The 19,464-nt window shown below is 48.7% G+C and overlaps 2 protein-coding genes across 3 annotated transcripts; one reads left to right on the top strand and one right to left on the bottom strand.

Moving 5' to 3' along the window:
- Window positions 1-245: 245 nt before the first annotated feature.
- On the bottom strand, window positions 246-8,519 carry GNL1 (G protein nucleolar 1 (putative)). Its single transcript, XM_055329651.1, has 12 exons — window positions 8,146-8,519; window positions 7,558-7,723; window positions 7,072-7,208; window positions 6,770-6,921; window positions 6,580-6,651; window positions 5,313-5,520; window positions 5,048-5,143; window positions 4,435-4,629; window positions 1,594-1,772; window positions 1,354-1,516; window positions 973-1,113; window positions 246-603 (listed from the first exon to the last, which is right to left on the bottom strand). Exons 1-12 carry the CDS (start codon window positions 8,216-8,218, stop codon window positions 362-364), a joined length of 1,824 nt encoding a protein of 607 aa, XP_055185626.1. The 5' UTR covers window positions 8,219-8,519; the 3' UTR covers window positions 246-361.
- Window positions 8,520-8,675: 156 nt separating this feature from the next.
- On the top strand, window positions 8,676-14,994 carry PRR3 (proline rich 3). 2 transcript variants are annotated; one of them, XM_055329652.1, is made up of 5 exons: window positions 8,676-9,469; window positions 10,196-10,258; window positions 12,178-12,360; window positions 12,714-13,004; window positions 13,676-14,994. In XM_055329652.1, the coding sequence occupies exons 1-5, from the start codon at window positions 9,148-9,150 to the stop codon at window positions 13,780-13,782; spliced, it is 966 nt and encodes a 321-aa protein (XP_055185627.1). In that variant the 5' UTR covers window positions 8,676-9,147; the 3' UTR covers window positions 13,783-14,994. The 2 variants fall into 2 exon arrangements, with proteins under 2 accessions (XP_055185627.1, XP_055185628.1); XM_055329653.1 differs by lacking the exon at window positions 12,178-12,360.
- Window positions 14,995-19,464: the final 4,470 nt, after the last annotated feature.

Consider the following 19,464-nt stretch of genomic DNA (forward strand, 5'->3'; position numbering starts at 1 on the left):
TCAAAGCCTGAAATGACCTCCCCTCCCCATGTTCCATGATGATAATGGGATTCATAAGGTGCAGAGTGGGAGAATGAGCAGAAAGTGGACTCTGGGGCCTTAGCACCCAGTGAATTAACCCCTAAGAGAACTCTTCCTTCCCAAAGAGAATGCACAAGGCAAGAAGGGAAAAGAGGAGAAAAGCTTCCCAGAGCTGTTGGCCTAAAGCAGCCGCTCTCACCTGTTCTCACCTCAGTCCATCCGGGGAAGGGGCTACAAAGCAGACAATCTTTATTCACAATTGGGGCGGTAGAGGGGAGGTACCCCCAGGTCAGTCCAAAAGCAGAGATACTGGGTGGAGCAGGTGGCACAGGGTAGGGACTCAGCACTCGTCCTCACCCAGTAGGGCATAAGGGTTTCGGGCAGCCAGGCTGGCTCCTGCAGCTGAAGTTGGGGTGTCCTCATCCCCTTCCCCCTCCTCATCTGCATCCCGGTCCTCCTCCCCCTCCTCCTCACAGGAGCTGCTCAGCTCTTCTTCTTCTTCCTCCTCCTCGTCACCTGCTGGCCCCACCCTGCCCTGCAAAACCACCAGCTCTGTGGTCTCCGGATGGGACTCCCAAGTGCCTGGGGAACAAAACAAGAAAAGAATGGAGAAGAGTTTTAAACAGTAACTAAAGCCAAAAAAAGATGAGAAGAGGCAAAGACTAACACTAACATCGGTTTTGCAGCTGCTAGCATTCATTCATTCATTCCAACTCCTATGTGCTAAGCACTGAACACAAGCTCTGCATATGTTAACTCTACTCTCTACCACCACCTTGCCAGGGGGCAACTATCATCCTGGTTTTGCAGGTCCGGAAACTGTCTCAGAGATGCTTAGTAACACAGAGCAAGCTGGCAAGTACAGGATCCAGGTCTGACCCTCATTCTGTGTGGCCACAGAGCCCACACCCTTTTGCCTATATTATAGCATAAGAACTCTGGCTCTCTGACCTTTCTGTTCACTGTAGCCCGGGGGATGAAAACACAGGCTGAGGCGGCCATCCAGTGCCAGTCGTAGGAGGCTATTGGCTGCTCTGTACACATCGTTCCGGGCTGCCTTAGCTGTCTTATAACCACGCTTCTCTGCCCAGGCTGGAGAGAGAAAAGAATAGCGGGGAGGGAAACAGTTAAAGCCTTGTCACACCACTCTGTTCCCATAACAAAGTCCTTCCAGTTTTCTCCAGAACATCCCAGGCCACTGATCTTGCTGGCCCCACGACAGAAATCCAGGCACGAGTAGCCAGGTACTTCATCAATGGCAGAACCTCTGGAGAGGAGAGGAGATAGGGCAGGGTAAAAGGGAAGGGGAGAAGCCAGGCACACGGAGCCCACCTTCACAGATGTCCCAGGCACACCAGGGGTGTTCTGCTGAGGGATCCTTGGCCTCTGGGTGGCGCAGGTGGAGCAGGACCTGCACAGGGATTCGAGAGGCCAGGTAGCCCACAGCGGTGTACGGCTCCTGGATTTGGGCAATGGGGTAGATCCCTGCCAGAACCTGAGGGGAAACAAGAATGCTCAGTCTGTTCCTGGCCTCCTGCCTTCTCTCCCTCCCTGCCCCCTCTGCCCTCATACCTGTAACTGCCTGGGCAGAAGGGATGGGAATATGAGTCCAGGGCAATCACAGAGCTTCACAGAGGGGGTGAGAAAGTAGGTCTGAAAGTATCGGGTGTGGCCGGGGGTTCTGGAGACACTCACAACCTTCCTACCCACCAGCCCGTTGATCAGTGAGGACTTGCCCACATTAGGGAAACCTAAGGAAGGCAAAAAACTTATTAGTGGACAGATCCCTACTCTGTGAGGCAGGATGCAGTGCTATAGCTATTGATGAAAAGGAAAGTAAGGCACAGATGTTACGGAAGTAGTATAACCTTACAAGTTTCAAATCAGACTCTGGGCTGCCATGATTGAATCCTGGCCTCTTCACTTATCAACTCTATAACCTCAAGGCAATTTACTTCACTTTCTGAGCCTCTGTTTCCTCATTTCACAAGTGCAGATACTGGGATCCCTGGGTGGCGCAGCGGTTTGGCGCCTGCCTTTGGCCCAGGGCGCGATCCTGGAGACCCGGGATCAAATCCCACGTCGGGCTCCCGGTGCATGGAGCCTGCTTCTCCCTCTGCCTGTGTCTCTGCCTCTCTCTCTCTCTCTCTCTCTCTGTGACTATCATAAATAAATAAATTAATTAATTAAAAAAAAAAAAAACAAGTGCAGATACCTTCAAGCTCAGAGTGGTCCATATTTTTTTTTTTAATTTTTATTTATTTATGATAGTCAGAGAGAGAGAGAGAGAGAGGCAGAGACACAGGCAGAGGGAGAAGCAGGCTCCATGCACCGGGAGCCCGACGTGGGATTCGATCCCGGGTCTCCAGGATCGCGCCCTGGGCCAAAGGCAGGCGCTAAACCGCTGCGCCACCCAGGGATCCCAGAGTGGTCCATATTAAATGAAAAACAAATAGGATTGCGTGGTTCAGTGCCTGCAGTATATTAAATGCCCAATATGTAGACATGCAGCTCACAATCATTGCAATTTCTCCAGGGAGAAGACTGGAAACCCTTGGGGCTTATTGACATTCTCTTCATGACACCTCTGTCACTCTGGGGGACCTTAGTATCTGCACAGGTGGCCTGTTAAGCACTTGGGCCTCCCAGTGCCAGCATCCGTCTTCCGAAGGTTATTTCCTCAACTACCCACTGCCTTGGTCATACTCTGGATCTTGTCACTTCACGCCTCCAAAATCTCAACCACAAGCACCACTCTCTGCTGTGACATCCCAGCTCACTTTTTCTGTTCTTTGATTCTGATTACTCTTTGACCCTGCCTCTCGTTAGGACAACTACTCCGTACTGGACTCATGTCCTCACTTCCTTTCTATACCAACCAAGACACCATGACCCAGCTCTACAGCCACCCCCTTTCACAGACCTTGAATTCCCAAGTCCTGTCCCTGTCCTCAATCTTACCCCCCGCCCATGGCTCCCATCTCCCAATGCTCTGACACTCTGGCTTGTCCCACAATCACCAAGTTTGTTCCTACATTGAGATCTCATTTACCGATCCCTTGGCCTGGAAGGCCCTTTTCCCATATCTCCAAATGGCAACTTCCTCTCAACATTCCAGGCTCTTCTCAGAGGGGGCTTCCCATGAGAACCCTCCTCTCTGGGTCACTCTCTACTCCCTTTCATTGCCCCTAAATAATATGATTTCAAATTCATGAATTAGTTTACTTCCAAGGCAATAAACTCTGTGAGAATAGGGACTTTTCTGCCACTTTCCTGGCAGCATAACCTGCCCCTGTAAACAGCACCTGGCACATAACAAATATTTGCCAATATCTAAACTCAGGACTGCCTGTGCCACAGAAAATGTTCTCCTGTGGGACACTTGAGTGGCTCAGCGGTTGTCTGCCTTCCACCCCAGGGCATGATCCTGGAGTCCCATCGGGACTCGGGCTCCCTGCATGGAGCCTGCTTCTCCCTCTGTCTGCCTCTCTGTCTCTTATGAATAAATAAATAAAATCTTTAAAAGAAAATGCTCTCCCTTCATCACTTTGAACATAGAAAGGTTACTACAGAGGCCTGAAAGAGTGGATGCCCCATCTCCACCCATCCCACACCTCCCACCTCCCACCTTGGCAAGAGAGAACCAGGAAGAAAGGACTGGAAAGGGTGCCATTTGTCAGTAGTCAGGTAGGTTGTTTCCAGGACAAAAATAAGACTGAAAGGTAAGTGAGGAATGTTTCCCAGGAGCCCAACTACTACTCTATTCACCTTAATTTGGTTCCCTTATCACTTCAGATAACACAACTTTGCCCACTTTACTTTTTTTTTTTTGCCCACTTCACTTCTTAACTCTCCCACCCACAAAGGAAAGGGGCCCTGGGCCCTAATTATACATTCCTTTCTTCCCCACGAAGAGCAGAGACAAGGCTCTTTTAATTCAGGGTAGATTCTTCTTGACAACAAACTTATAAGGATAAGACTCAGGAAGATACTGATGGTAACTAAGCTCCTGCTAGGACTTAACGATTCCTCTATTACAGATTGATTACCATCAAAGAAACAGTTAAGATCTATGTCACTTAGAATGATGTCTGGTGCCTGATACCTGGTAAGCGCCATGTAAATTTCAATTTTAACAATCGTGATTATTACTAATAACACTATTTGATAAGCATTATTAAGCCCTCCCTGTGCTATTGTCTTCATTCCTTACGTCCTTTCTTCTAATTAGGTATCAGCATCCTCATTCTAAAAATCAAAATAACTAAGACTCAGGGTCAGTAAATAACTAGGAAAAGGTGGAAATTAAGTCAAGGGTGCCAGGAACCTTCCACTATTGCCAACACTCTCCTTTTCCAAATTGTGAAACTATGTACCTCAGAGACTGCCATGCATGGGCCACCGCATCCTTACCCACACAGCCGATGGTCACCACACCGTCTTTGTAGTGCTCCTGGGTCGGGCCGGTTGGCTCCATTGCTGAGTCAGTCTGCTGCTCCACCAGCACTGCAGGCCCATCCTCTTCCTCCTCCTCCTCCCCGGAGCCATTTCCCCAGGTAGCCCCAGCCACATCTCGAGCAATCTTCTCCCGCCAGCTGCTTAAGTCCACTGTTCAAGGAAGGAGAAGATGATGAAGATTCTCTCCCCAGGGCCATCACAGATGATTGCACAGACTATGCACTGCACAGCTAATGTAACTGGCACCCTCTGGAGTTGGAGAGTGCCAACCTACAGGACAGATTCTCCCCGGCCTTCACTTGACCCCACCTAGAAATCACGTGAATTTTTGAGTTTCGGAAAAATACTAGGAAGACTGAAGGCAACAGACCACTGGGGCTCCTGCCTACTTGCTACCTTTGATTCCACCAAGTTAATCTGCTCCCTCTTCTATACCTCCTCCTGGTCGCTCGCCTACAATCATAATAGAAGGGACTGACTTCAGGGAAGGTAAGCAAAATGACTCCAGGCCTTGGGAGTCATGTCCTCCCCCATATCCTCCCACCGCTCCCCTCCAAGAGGTATATACCTTTCCCCGCAGTGATGGCTTCACAGGCTCTCAGCAACTGCTCTGGCCCCAGGGCTCGAGTCCATCCTCTCCCCCGCCTCCGACTCTTCTTCAACACTGAGAGTACAGAGTACAAAAGTGTTAGCATGTGGGCTTATACACCCCATCTCACCCACCACCCTTAGGCCTGAGATCAGGGACTCCTTTGTCAACAAGCCTCTCTGTTCTCCCTGTTGTCCCTTGTCACCCCACCCTCCCCATGCTGCCTTCCTCATTGCCTACTCACCGCTACTAGGGTCCTGTGGGGTGCGGGGGTCCCGAGGGAAAGAGGTAAAAAGGACTATGTGGAGTTGAGGATAGTGTTGATGAAAATAATGCTTCCAGGCAACCACGAGAGCTGGTGGGGCTAGATCCACCTTGTTCAGGACCAAGACCAAGGCCAACCCAAGTTCTCCAGTCACGTACTCATAAAGTGCTGGTGGGAAATTCACAACCTGGGGCAGGATTAGTGAGAGGAGGGAGCAATGAGAGGTCAACCCAGAGTTCTCTGCTTCCAGCTCCCCACTCACCAGGGACGACTCAGAGACAAGACTCTGGTGGTAGCAGATTTGGGGGCAAAACAATAAATCAGCAAAACTGAACTAGGAAGATAAAGTAGCAGTAAGCAATACCTGTGCATTTGTCTCTGGGGGACTTCTTACAGGTCCTGATTAGGGATGAAAATGAGCCCAAAACAAGACAAGCAAATAGTTGTACCTGGCAAACTAGCATGAAGATTGGGGTCAGGCATGGGGTGGGAGTTGGCATAAAACTTAATACCTGTTTTTGTATGCACACAACTATCTATGCATATATACATGCATGTATGGGCGTGTACAGGTCTGCATGTTTGTGATGCTTATGTGTGGCTGTGTGAGTGCACACAAGCAAACACATGTTTGTGAGTACGCGCAAGAGTGCGTGTGTATACATGCTGTTAAGAACTTACAACCTAAATGTTCCCACAAGCTCTGTGCAGTGGCAGTATTACAGCCGATGAGGTTTATCTGAAGCATGATTATCGCTAACTAAATGTCCCCACAGACCTCTCTGTCTCCCAATGGAAGACAGCAGTGAAGTGGTATAGCCAAATTAACACAAAGGTTGTCCAGTAGCTGAGCCCAGAGCCTTAACCACTGTCCTAGCATTCCAAGTAGGGTTGCGCTCTATAGCGACTATTGTGGTGGGCAGGGAAGAGCCCCCAGCTGCCTTTACAGAATCCCGTGGCACTCCACATTGGAACTTCCTGTCGGTCTAGCTGTGGTGGAATGAAAATGGGATATACAGATTTTTATCAAAGGAAGTAAAGAAAAGAGTCAGTTAACCAGAGCAGGAGTGACAAGCTGTGACACTGATGAATAAAGGACTGAGTTCCTGATCACAGATGTCAGTATGAGGTAGGTATGACTAAAAAGGAAAAACATCTTTCCATCTCTCAACTTCTGCCTCTGGCCTTTACCCCAGAAGAATCTTCCTCCTCCATACCCCTTGTCACCCTCATCCCCAGTACTCACTGGATGTCGGATATCAGTGATAAGCAAGACAATGTCAGACATCTCCAACACGCGCCACAACTGCCTCCACGTCTGAAAAGACAAGTTCAGTGGAAGAGTACCGAAGACCCAAATCCGTCTCCTGCCTGGTCCCAGAACAATTTGACCAAGGGGCTGCTATGCCCCACTCCTGGCCCCCCTCCATTCTCACCTCCAGATTATGTTCAAAGTAGCTGAGTTTCTCAGAGGAGTAAGCCCCATGAATCTTCCCAAGATACTCCTGGAAGCTCCGTTCCTCCTGGCTCATTAACTGCTCTTTGGACATCTCATAGCTCCAAGGAGGACGACGGGGAAAGTCCAGGACTGGAAGGTTAAGAAAAAGCCCGAGTAAGTCTGAGAATGGTTTCAGGGCTCTACAGTGGCGGCACCCAGATCTCTCATTGGTCACAGCTCATCCCAGCTCCTCCCCGGAGCACACTGCCTCTCCCAAATATCCAGGTGTTGAGCTCTTACCTGAGCCAAGCTGATAGACCTCTCGGATATCCAGTTCCAGCAGCTCAGCACTGACAGGCTGTAGCACTTGCTCTCGGGCTGCTCTCTTCCTCCTTTCCACCTCCTCCCGGCTGTCTCGCTCGAAATGCAGCCGGTATCTAATGGGACAGGGACCGCAGCATCTCTTGCAATCCCGTGCCCATAAAGCCCCCTCCGGGCAGACATCTTCGCAGAGCTTTCTCTCCAGAGTTGTTCAAGTCACCTTTCTGTCGGGCCCTCCCTCGAGACTCTGTCCCAAGCCTCGCCCTTCTGAGGGCCAAGAACTCTCTGCAGCCCCTCCGGAAGGGAGGCCTGTGGCCCGTTCCGTGGGCCCAGCTGCCTCGGAGCCGCGGCATCCCAGACCCACTCGCCCACTGGTAGCAGCCACCTTCTCCCCAACACGCTTGTCTCCAGGCGGGCGGGGAACACCCGGCCGGCGCCGGCGCTCCCGCCCCCGCCCGCTCTCACCGGTTCGCATCGTAGCCCCGAGGGCCCAGCCCCTGGGAAGGCTGCTGGTTGAGCCTGCGGATATGGTGGGTCATGGACTCTCCGTCCGAGGTGTCGGTCTGCTCCTCCCGCCGCTCCCGGCTCCCGCTGCGGCTGTTGGAGCTGGATCGCAGCCCATCTTGGAGCCCTGCGGGGAGGAGGCAGTGACGCCGATACCGGCCGGCTCCAAGGAGCTCGAGACCCCGTCCCCGGTCCAGCTGGCTTCCCCACCACCACCCCATTCCTTTCGAGGCCATGCTCCCACCATCCTTCCCAAGACCCCAAAGGATGCGCGTGGGGGACTCATTCCTTCTGCAGGGTTCTGCGGGAACGACGCCCTGTCCGAGCGGGAGGGATTCCCCGCCCCCATTCTCCGTCCTCCTTCGTTCCTTCCGGGGAGGCCGGGCTGAGAGAAGCCCCTCGACTGGGCCCCGCGGGCGTGGGCGCGCGGCCACCGCCGGGCCCGCCGGGCCCGCCCGCCCCGCACGCCCCGCACCGGCCAGGGGGCACACCCCTCCTTCCCGAGGTGGGGAGTCGGGCTCCGCCCCCTCCCCTCGCGCCCGCACTGACCTCGCTTCCGCTCCCGCTTGTCCTGCAACTGCTTCTTCTTCTGCTTCACGCTGAAGGGCTTCTTTCTCGGCATGGCCTGGACCAGTCACCTGGCCCACCCTCCACCGAGATCCTGCCGCCTCAACTGACTCCCCCCCACCCCCCCGGGCAACCCCCGCCGCAGGGGCCTGGGACCCAGGAGGGGGCGGGGCTAGGCGGTGACGTCACGGGAGGGCCGGCCGAGTTCGCCCGCGGCCTGGGTGGAAGGCGAAGGCAACACCGCCGCTTCCTTCTGGGAGCGAGGCGAAAAGACGCAGCGGGCCGGACTCTCCGCACCTGAGACTCACTGGCATCAAGAGGGCGCAGCGGCGGCGAGCAAGGAGGCGCGCGTGGGAGGATCGAGCGAACTTCGTCACGGACGCTACCAAGTCGCTCTCGGAGGAGGGGGGACGTGTGTCATCACCTTGCGCGCTGAGGGAACCTAGCACTCACCTGGAGGGGGCGGGGGCGCGGAGGGCGGGTCTACCGTCCGGGACAGAGAGGGGCGTGGGTGCGCCGAAGCTAATTTACCCCGCCACCAGGTTGGACCTTAGTGGAAAGACTGGACTGCGCCCCCGGGGAATGAAGTCGACTTGCTGGTCTACACTGAGGGCAGTGCCAGACGTCTTGAGGGGCGGGTAGCGGTCTGAAGAGTTCTGGGCGCCACCTTGCTGGGGCCCACATTCCTTGTGGGAGCGATGATGAGCAGCTTTACAGATCATAAAGGCAAGCGCGGGCGAGGAAGGAAACCCAGGTGGGACAAGGACTTTTGGAGAGAGGTCAGAGGGTGCGAAGTTGTGCCTGCCGCTGCTACCATGGTAACCGGGACCGGATGTGGCGATCTTAAGGTGCGACAGCGTTCTCAGGCTTTCTGGCCCGAGAGCCTGTCAACTCTATGGCATACTATGAGGAGCCGGTTGTGGGTTTTTTTTTTTTTTTCAGCGAGCGGAGAAGAGAGGAATTTTTTTTAAAGCATTTATAGGAATGCAGCAAAAAGAAGGCTTGAGACCGTCTCTGTGCCTGGCAGAGACCGACGGAGACATCAAGAATGAGCCGCACAAAAGCTCCCCGGAGCCTTCCGGAAGTGAAAGGGCGGGAGTCTCAGCCTCTCCTTCCACTCCCCGGAAGCGGAAACAGAATCCCAGCGTGCCCCTTCCTCACTGCCCTCCAAATCCCGCTGCAGCCATTGCCGCAACCACGATGCCCAAACGAAAGAAGCAGAATCAGCAGCAGCCGCCGCCACCGCAACAGCCCCCGCTGCCAGAGCGGGGGGAGACTGGAGACGAGGAGGATGGGAGTCCCATCGGTGAGGAGCCCGGGAGGGCTGTGCACATGCCTGTCAGCTGGTCTAGCTGAGGGGTTAGGGTCTGAAAAGGTGCGGGGGAGGGGGTTCTAACGGAAGGAGAAGGGGCGCTGGGGCGGGGCTAGGAGGCTGTCCCCTGTGGAGCCCTGAGCGAGTTCTCTTCCTTGATCCCTCAACTTCTATCCTCCTGTAACCTTTCTGAAGAAGGCGGGGGGGGGGGGTAGCATAAAAAGCTCTTGCGCGCGGCCGCAGAACAGCAAGGGAGAGGGGACCCTACAGAGATCGCAGATTGCAATGATTTAGGATAACAATTTGTGACCAGACTTGGGCCCAAGGAAGGTGGAACTGCAGCCTTCTCTAAACTACTGAGGCGGGGAGTGCGGAGGATCATTCCGATTGGCCAACAGTTAAAGAGAGATTGGATTACCTCTGGAATCACCTGGGATGTTTTTAATGGCAACTATGTAAGGGAAAGAGAAAGCTGTAAGATACCCCCTTCCCGTAGTATCCTCCTTGCTTGAGTCTCCATTTTTTTTTTTTTTTTTTTGCGAACTTCAAAAACGCTTTGCAAAGGAAAGAGCAGGCAGATGGGCTGAGAATTTGTAACGCTACTGAGAATATATCTGCCATTACTGATCGGATTAAGGAATGAGTAGTAGAAAAACATAACAGGATTTTACCAGTACCTGTAGTCCATTCTGGTGACTATATTTTTATGTCTACTCTTAGGACCACCTAGCCTTCTGGGCCCTCCCCCCATGGCCAATGGAAAGCCTGGTGATCCCAAGTCAGGTGAGGACAAGGGGGCTCTGATTCTTTTATTAGGTCCTGGAGAAGGGGGGGGGGAGGGACTAAAACCCAGTAAGAACTTAAAACCAAAAGATCAGGGATTCTGTACGTAAATGGATAGAAAGATGTTGTATATTCACAGGTTGGAAAGCTCAATATTGCAAAAATGTCACTTATAATCAAATTGATCTATAGATTCAGTGCATTCCCAGTGACGATCCCCATAATGGAAATAAACATTCTGTGTTATTATGTGGACATGCAAAGGATCAGGCTAAGAGACTGCAAATACAGTCTTGAGGTAGGAGGACTTACTTGACTATCATGATTTATCGTAAGGCTATAGTAGTTATTATGGTGTGGTATTGGCACAACAACAGACATAAGAAATAGCCCTGAAAAAAAAGTCCAGTATCAGGTCTACACATACATAGATACGTCATTTATGATGAAGATGGAGCTGAAATAGTGGTCGTTTCAGTAAATGATGTTGGTTAATTGGATATGTGGGGAGATGAAATCTGATCTATTCGTACCATATGTAAACATCAACTCGGAGTGAACCGTAGATCTAAGTGTTAAAGGTAAAGAAAAATATTTTCATGGTCTTAGAAGGGATAAGAGTTCTTAGACAAGAAACACGCTAACCATAAAGGAAAGTTGGATAAACTGAACTACATTAAACTTTTATTAATCAAGTCACACCGTTAAGAAATTAATAGAATAGCAGATATTTGCAATAAACACAACCAATAAAGAGCTCATATCTAGAATATATATAGAACTCTTTTAGACAGCTTGTTAGAAAAATGGACAACCGACCAGAATAATTGTCTCTCAAAAACTGAGATCTAAGTGACCAAGAACATGTGAACAAGAACTCAATGTCATTAGTTGTTAAATAATCTCAAGATAAAAACATAACACTTCAAAGTTAAGATGCTTGTGCACTGTTGGTGAGATTGTAAAATGGTACATTTCTATGGAAAACACTGGAGTTTCCTCAAAAAAAAATTTTTTTTTGAAATAGGACTACCACATGATCCAGCATTCCCACTTCTGGGTATATATCCAAAAAAAATGGAAAGCTGGGTCTTGAAGAGATATTTGCACACGCATATTCATAGCAGCACTATTTACAAGAGCCAAGAGCTGGAAGCATCCCAAATGTCCATTGACAGATGAATAAAAGTCAGTATATTCATACAACGGAATATTATTCAGCCCCCAAGAGGAAGGGAATCCTGTCACATACTACAACATGGTAGAACCTGTAGGCCATCTGGCTAAATGAAACAGGCCAGTCACAAAAAGACAAATGTATGATTCTACTTGTGAGGTATCTAAAGTAGTCAAATTCATAGAAACAGTAGAATGGTAGTTACTAGGAGCTGAGTGGAGGGGGGAAAAGAGAGTTGTTTAGTAGCTATAGAGTTTTAGTTTTGTAAGATGGAAAAGTTCTAAAAATCTGTTTCACAACAATGAAAATTTACTTAACACTACTGAAACATGGCAAATCTTAGGTGCCTGGTTTGCTTAGTCCGTAGACCATCTGACTCTTGATTTCAAGGTTGTGAGATGGAGCCCCGTATTGGGCATAGAGATTGCTCTAAAAACAAAAAAAGACAGCAAATTTTACATGTTCCACCACAATTAAAAAACAACAACAACACTCCCCAGAATGGCAAAAATGTAAAAAAAAATTGACAATACTAAGTGTTGTCAAGGCTGTGGAACAATTGCCAGTGGGAACGTAAATTGGTACATCCACTTTGAAAAAGAGTTGGACTTCATTAAACTTTAGCATACATATCCCCTAGGACCCAACAATACTTTTACTAGGTTTATACTCAACAGAAATGCATACATATGTGTAACAAAGACATGTATAAAAATGTTCATAGCAGCATTTTTCGTTATAGCCCCAAACTGGAATCCACCCACATGTCCACCATCAGTAGAATGGATAAATAAGTTGTTGTGTGTGCATGCAATGGGATACTACACTGCAATGAAAATGAACGAACTCCTGCTACAGGCAACCTGGATGAATCTCACAAACACGGTGTTGAGCGAAAGGAGCCAGACAGAAAAGAATGCAGACTGTATGATTCCATTTATGCGAAGTTCAAAAACAGGCAAAAACTAACCTATGGTGCTAGAAGTCAGGATAGTGGTTACTTTCGGGGGGGGGGGGATGGAATAGTGGGGGAGGAGGGGCACAAAGTGGGGGGAGGACTTCTGAGTGCTAAGAAGGCTCTATCCCTTCACCTGGGTGGTTAAAAACACAGGTGTGTTTACTTTGATGGTAATCAAGTTGCACACTTAAAATTGGTGTATTTTTCTGTATGTATACCGTACCTCAAAAAAGTAAACAAAAACACAGGGCTTCCTTATGAGGATTAAGCTGACCACTGATCACCTTTCCATGTCTTTCTTTCTCTTTCTTTCTCTCCAGCTCTTCACAGAGGTCCTCCAGGATCAAGGGGACCAATGATTCCACCACTGCTGAGCCTCCCACCTCCTCCCAGGGGCAGAGGCCCAATCCGGGGAGGCCTGGGCCCCAGGTGCGGCCCATATGGTCGTGGCTGGTGGGGGGCCAATACTGAACCTCCTTTTCCTGGACCAGGCCATGGCGGTCCTTCCAGAGGAGGCTTTCACAAAGAGCAGAGAAATCCCCGAAGGCTCAAAAGTTGGTCTCTTATCAAAAATACCTGCCCGCCCAAGGATGGCCCCCAAGTTATGGAAGGTGAGGTTCTTTTTTTTGATGCCTGTACATATTTAATACCCATCACTCCCAGAATGCCTGTGACTCTTCTCTTTTGGGCTGTCCTTTGTCCTGTTTTTGTTTTTTTGTTTGTTTTAAGGATTTTATTTATTCATGAGAGACACAGAAAGAGAGGCAGAGACACAGGCAGAGGGAGAAGCAGGCTCCATGCAGGGAGCCTGACGTGGGACTTGATCCCGGGGGTCTCCAGGATCACGCCCTGGGCTGAAGGTGGCGCTAAACCACTAAGCCACCCAGGCTGCTTTGTCCTTTTGAAGGAGTAGCCCTGAATGTGTTTTTCTCCCAGGAAAATGACTACCATTCTAAAACGTATGGAAATGGTGGGGAGTAGAAAAATTTGACTGCCCTCTCTCTCCTTTTTGTTACATTTGTTTTCTGTCTTGCATTTTTTTTTTTTTTTAAGAATTTTTTTTTTTTTAATTTTTATTTATTTATGATAGTCACAGAGAGAGAGAGAGAGGCAGAGACATAGGCAGAGGGAGAAGCAGGCTCCATGCACCGGGAGCCCGACGTGGGATTCGATCCTGGGTCTCCAGGATCGCGCCCTGGGCCAAAGGCAGGCGCCAAACCGCTGCGCCACCCAGGGATCCCTGTCTTGCATTTTAAACTGCTCAATTTTCACTTGTTCACAGACAAATCCAACCGCCCCGTCTGCCGACACTTTGCCAAAAAGGGCCACTGTCGATATGAGGACCTCTGTGCCTTCTACCACCCAGGCGTCAATGGACCTCCTCTGTGAGACTGTGCCTTCCCATCCAGGCTGGAAGGAGCCCTCTGACCTAGCGGCCATATATTTCCCTGTGGCCCTGTGACGGCTACTGTGAGGCTGTTCCACCCACCACCCTCAGTCAGTGACACCCACCCCCATCTCTCACCTCCCCCATTTGGGGTCCAGAGTTTTGTTTCATCACTGGTGCCCAGCGTGTGGGCTTTCTTCCGATTCAGCCTCCAGAGACTCGCCTTCAGGACCCCACCTTTGCTCTCTTCAACTGCCTCCTGGATCCTCTTCCCCTTCGCCGATTGACTGCTGAACAGGAAACCTCTTTGGTGCTGTTTCTTGTGCATCTATCTGTCCACCCAGCCCTCGGCACTGCCCTCGATTCCTAAGAGCCCTGGAGCAGTTTCCTGCCATTCCCTTCTAGCTGCTTGTTTTAAGTCCTTTTTATGTGACAAACCCTACCCCCAAAGTTGCCAGTTGCTCTGTGAAACTCACCAGGTTGACCTGGGGTCAAGTACGGATGACTGGTGCAGAGTTATTCCCTGAAAGGCCACTCTCCCTGCTTTTGGATTTTGTAGATCCTGCGTCAGTAGCATGATCCCCACCACTCGTCTGTGATCACTGTGCTTTGTGAAACTGTGCATCCCCTCGTACGTAGCCTTTCTCAGTGTCCGTGGCATCATTGTGACTTCCCAACACTAGAGTAAGTTTTTCTGCCAAAATGAGTGAGGCTCTTGATGCCCTCTAGATTTTCCACACCTCCCAACATGGGAGAATTGTGAAACTTTTCTGCGAGACTGCCTCCCTGGTCTCCCTATTCTCCTGGTGTCGGTTTTTTGGGGTTTGACACAAGCCCATGAGATGTCCTCTAAAGCCTCTTACAGGCTATCCTATCTCCCCTCCAGCCCACTTTAGTTAGAGTACGTCATTGTGAGGCCACCAGCCCTTTCGTCTGAATTCTGTGAATCTCCACCTGGCCTACCCTTGGGTGGAACCTGGACGGTACTGTTGCCCTCATCTAACCTTCTTCCCTACATCCCTGGCACTGGTTGTTTTCTGTGAAAACGGCAGTGAACAGGTTCGGTTTTGCACTGGCCCTGAGGAAATGGGTCAGGAGTTGTGTGGGCAAGAGGGAAGGATGAGAGCCGTTGGAGAACTGAGAATGAAATTTTTTTTCTTTTTAACATTTTTTATATTAGTAATAAATGCAGTGGAAACAAGCATTTTCCTCAATCCCTGTGTTCCAGTCATCTCTGGAGGTGCAGATGAGGCTGTTCTTGTTGGAGTCACTTTATTCTTCCATTTGTTCATAGGAAAAAGCTTATGTTTCTTTCAGTCTGAAGGAACCAGTGAGGTCCCATTAATCTTTAAGCATCAAATAAACCAGGCTGCATTACATTCACAGGTAAGGTTTTATAGGAGAAAGGAAAAGCCAAGTATCTATGGAGTAATATTTTAATATTTTATCTATGTTTATAGGTTTGATGTTTATAGAGTTGTAATGACAAAACAGTCTTTGAACAAATATTTTTAGACTGTGGGCCTGACAATATACTAGGCACTAGAAAGAACAGAGCCAAAGCCAGTGAATTTAAATCCATAGGAGAGACACGTTTATCAAAAAATCATGAATATGCATAAGGCCACACCTGTCAAAAGTGAGACATAATGAAAAGGGAGTATGTAATAAAGGGAGACTGGGAAGGTGACATGAGACAAGCTCTGAAGGACAAGCAGGAGGCCTGAGTAGGAGAGCAAAAGCCAACCAAAGGTGTTTGCTAAGAGATGGGAAAAGTAGAACATGAGGCAGAAGAAAGAGGAGCTAGACCACTCATGGCCTTGCAGAAATAAAGACTTGGGTCTCTTTTATTACCAAAGACCTGAAGGGTCTTAGACCATTGACTATCATGGATTAGATTTTGTTTTTCAAGAAGATGGACTCTAATTTGGAGCTGGCCAGGCTTGGAAGTGCCTTGCAAGGTATCTTCAGTAGTCCAGGTGAGTTATGATGGTATAGTCGTGGGTAGTGGAATGGGAGAAAAGTAGACATGAAAAGATCAAAATGAAAATATTTTAGGTTTCTCAGGGTAATACTGGCCCACATAACTACCATTTAAAAAGAAATAGAAAGGAAACAGACAATGCTATGAATTTGTTCTTGTAATAATGAGTCTGAGCTGCCTTTTAAGACCTCAGAAGAGGGACGCCTGGGTGGCTCAGTGGCTGAGCATCTGCCTTTGACTCGGTGTGATCCCAGCATCCGGGGATCCAGTCCCACATTGGGCTCCCTGCAGGGAGCCTGCTTCTCCCTCTGTGTCGCTCATGAATAAATAAATAAAATTAAAAAAAAAAAAACCTCAGAAGAGAGTAAAAGGGAAGTTGGATATACATATTTAGTATTCACAGTAAAACTGGTGTCATAAATGTCTTCTGCATATTTCAGTGTTTTACAATATAGGTAGTTAAACCATGAGCATGGAAATGTTCACTAAATATTAAGTACCTACTACAATGGTTTATCAGCTTTCTTTTTTTGCTTTTTTAAAAGATTTTATTTATTCATGAGAGACACAGGGAGAGAGAGGCAGAGACACAGGCAGAGGGAGGAGCAGGCTCCACGCAGGGAGCCCAACGTTGGACTTGATCCCGGGTCTCCAGGATCAAGCCCCAGGCCAAAGGCGGTGCTAAACCGCTGAGCACCCCCCCCCCACCGAGCTGCCCCATATTAGCTTTTAAGTTCAGTTGTAATGGAAACCAAAGTTAGTCCTAAAGCAAAATAGAAGTTTATTTCTCACAACTCCGGAGGTAGACAGCACAAGGCATAATGCTACCACAAGGTCCTCGGGTATTCAGAACCCCTCCCTTCAGATTTCAGCTCCACAATTACTGGGGTCAGATCCTCCTATTCATGGTTTGGGAAGTGGATAAGCTAACTTATCCATGTTCCAATCCTCAGTATGGGCCTTAAAATCTTTTTTTAAGATTTTATTTATTCATAAGAGACACGGAGAGAGGCAGAGACACAGGCAGAGGGAGAAGCGGGCTCCATGCTGGGAGCCTGACGTGGGACTCGATCCTGGGACCCCAGGATCATGCCCTGGGCCAAAGGCAGGTGCCGAACCACTGAGCAACCGAGGGATCCCCTTGGAGGAAATTTCTTTAAAGCTAACAGCTCAACTTTATGCCACTGACCATAACTAGTCCTAGCTGCCACTGAAGCTTGGAAAGGTACTCTATTCAAGCACCTGGATTTTCAGGATGAACATCCTTTATTGGCTGCTCTCTGGTAAAATTTAGAGATGCAATAGAGAATAACACTAAAAGTATCAATGCCCTCCGGCCAAAGACCACCAGGAACACACTCTTAGTCAAGCAATTGGATTTATTAATTCTGAAGATTATCTCACTAAGTTAGAAATGACAGGTTTAGGGTTTCTGCTAGGTGATTTGGGGGAAAGGTTCAAGGAAATGAAATTGGTCTGGGTTGGGTGCTCTCTGGAAGTGAAGGCAATTGTGAATGCACATCTTAATCTCATCTAGAAGGAGAGAGGAATGGGGCAGCCCAGGTGGCTCAGTGGTTTGGCCCTGCCTTCAGCCCAGGGTGTGATCCTGGAGACCCGGGATCGAGTCCCATGTTGGGCTCCCTGCATGGAGCCTGCTTCTCCCTCTGCCTGTGTCTCTGCCTCTCTCTCTTTCTCCTCTCTGTGTATTCTCATGAATGAATGAATAAATAAAATCTTTTAAAAAAAATAGGAGGGAGGAATGAAACATGGCTAAAAGTGCAGTTGGTCAAAAAGAGCCCTCATTCATTTTAGCAGAGAGGGGGCTGTTTAATATTTATGGTTTGCATGATGACCTTGTCTTTGTGCTTAGAGAAGGTTTTGAACTTCGTCTTCGTGACAGTCATAGTAACAGCTGACATTTATGTTCTGTGAGGTTATGTTCAAGTTGAACATCATGGCTTAGCTGGTAGGATCAGGCCAATTCCCAGTTGTCAGGGGCTGTCTTTCTTAAAAGTGAACATGTGAATAATTACAGGTTGTGATTAATGATATTAAGGAAGTAAATGAGGGGTACTCTATAGAGAGTAATGGTTGGGGGCACCTGGGTGGCTCAGTGGTTGAGTGTCTGCCTTTGGCTTAGGTCGTGATCCCGGGGTCCTGGGATTGAATTCCACATTTGGCTCCCTGCAGGGATCCTGCATCTCCCTCTGCCCATGTCTCTACCTCTCTCTCTCTCTCTCTCTCTCTCTCTCATGAGTAAATAAAATCTTAAAAAAAGGGCAGCCCCAGTGGCACAGCGGTTTGGCACTGCCTGCAGCCTGGGGTGTAATCCTGGAGACCCGGGATCGAGTCCCACATCGGGCTCCCTGCATGGAGCCTGCTTCTCCCTCTCCCTGTGCCTGTGTCTCTGCCTTTCTCTCTCTGTGCCTATGAATAAATAAATAAAATCTTTTAAAAAAATCTTAAAAAAAAAAGTGGTGGTTGGGATAGAACTCTAAGGAATCTGCTGAAACCACGTAAGAGGAGAATGTCAAGTGGAAAGAAGAGAGGGCCCAGTATAGCCTTGAGGAGGGCTGACATTTAGTGGCCAAGTACGAAAGGATGAAACCAACAAGGAGACTAAGGAGGTTGGCAAGTCAAACTCCAATAAAAATAACAAAAAATCAAGAGAGAGAGAGACTGAGGAGGGATGGCCAGAGGAGTTTGGGGAGATATCTCAGAGTGTAAGATCTTTCCATTGTTTGTTCTGTGCAAGGTACCATGCTAAGTTTTTTCTATTTATTTTGTTATTTAAGTCTCACATTCATTCAATAAATACTTTGGCACTATTTAGGGGCTGGAAATGTAATAAAGAGAAAGATAAATCCCTGCCCCTATGGTGCTTATAATCTGTTGAGAATAATAGACAATAAGTATGTACTATAAACTTAAGTAATACGTGCTCTAAAGAAAAAGAGAAGGAAGAGGCTGGAGAGTGACAGGTGGAAGACAATAGATCAGTATTACAATATGGCTTCATTGAGGAGGTAAGATCTCAATAAAGGCTGAAATTATTTTTTAAAGATTTTATCTATTTGAGAGAGAGTGAGCATGAGCAGGGAGGAGGAGCAGACTCCCCCACTGAGCAGGGATTCTGATGCCAGGCCCAATCCCAGAACCCTGGGATCATGACCTGAGCCAAAGGCAGGCACTTAACTGACTGAGCCACCTAGGTGCCCTAGAGACTGAAATTAAATGAGAAAGCAACGATGTGAGTATCTGGAGTAAGTGCATTCCAAGCTTAAGGAGCAACAAGGGCAAAATCCCTGAGGAAAGAATGAGTTTGAAGTGTATGAAGTAAAATATAAGGCCTGTATAGCTAGACTATGGAGAAAGATCAGGAACTCCAACAGGGGCCAGGTCATATAGAACCTGGTAAGCTGTAGCAAAGCACTCAGATTTTATTCTGAGTGTTTTGAAGATCTGATTTACATTTTACTGATGTAGGTGTGAAGAATAGACTAGAGACCGAGAATGACAACAGAACCACCAGTTAGGAGGCCACTTGGTCATGCAAGGGAAAGAGATGGTGGTATGCTCTGGGGTAGAGGCGGAGATAATGGACAGATTTGGGATATGTTTTAAAGTCTCAGTTGATGGCAACTCCATCTCTCTGTTCAGTCTGGAAAACTCGGAGCCATCGTTTTAAAAAATTTTTTTG

This window comes from Nyctereutes procyonoides, unplaced genomic scaffold (assembly GCF_905146905.1).
Source record: "Nyctereutes procyonoides isolate TBG_1078 unplaced genomic scaffold, NYPRO_anot_genome, whole genome shotgun sequence".
NCBI classification, from domain to species: domain Eukaryota; kingdom Metazoa; phylum Chordata; class Mammalia; order Carnivora; family Canidae; genus Nyctereutes; species Nyctereutes procyonoides.

Excerpts from the sequence above, each read along its gene's own strand:
- PRR3 (XM_055329652.1), top strand. The coding sequence starts at position 9,148 with ATGCAGCAAAAAGAAGGCTTGAGACCGTCTCTGTGCCTGGCAGAGACC. Across the intron at positions 9,470-10,195 it reads GGAGGATGGGAGTCCCATCG|GACCACCTAGCCTTCTGGGC; the intron begins GTGAGGAGCCCG and ends GTCTACTCTTAG. Across the intron at positions 12,361-12,713 it reads GACAGAAAAGAATGCAGACT|CTCTTCACAGAGGTCCTCCA; the intron begins GTATGATTCCAT and ends CTTTCTCTCCAG.
- GNL1 (XM_055329651.1), bottom strand. The coding sequence starts at position 8,218 with ATGCCGAGAAAGAAGCCCTTCAGCGTGAAGCAGAAGAAGAAGCAGTTG. Across the intron at positions 5,521-6,579 it reads TCACTGATATCCGACATCCA|GTTGTGAATTTCCCACCAGC; the intron begins GTGAGTACTGGG and ends ATCCTGCCCCAG. Across the intron at positions 5,144-5,312 it reads CCCACAGGACCCTAGTAGCG|TGTTGAAGAAGAGTCGGAGG; the intron begins GTGAGTAGGCAA and ends CTGTACTCTCAG.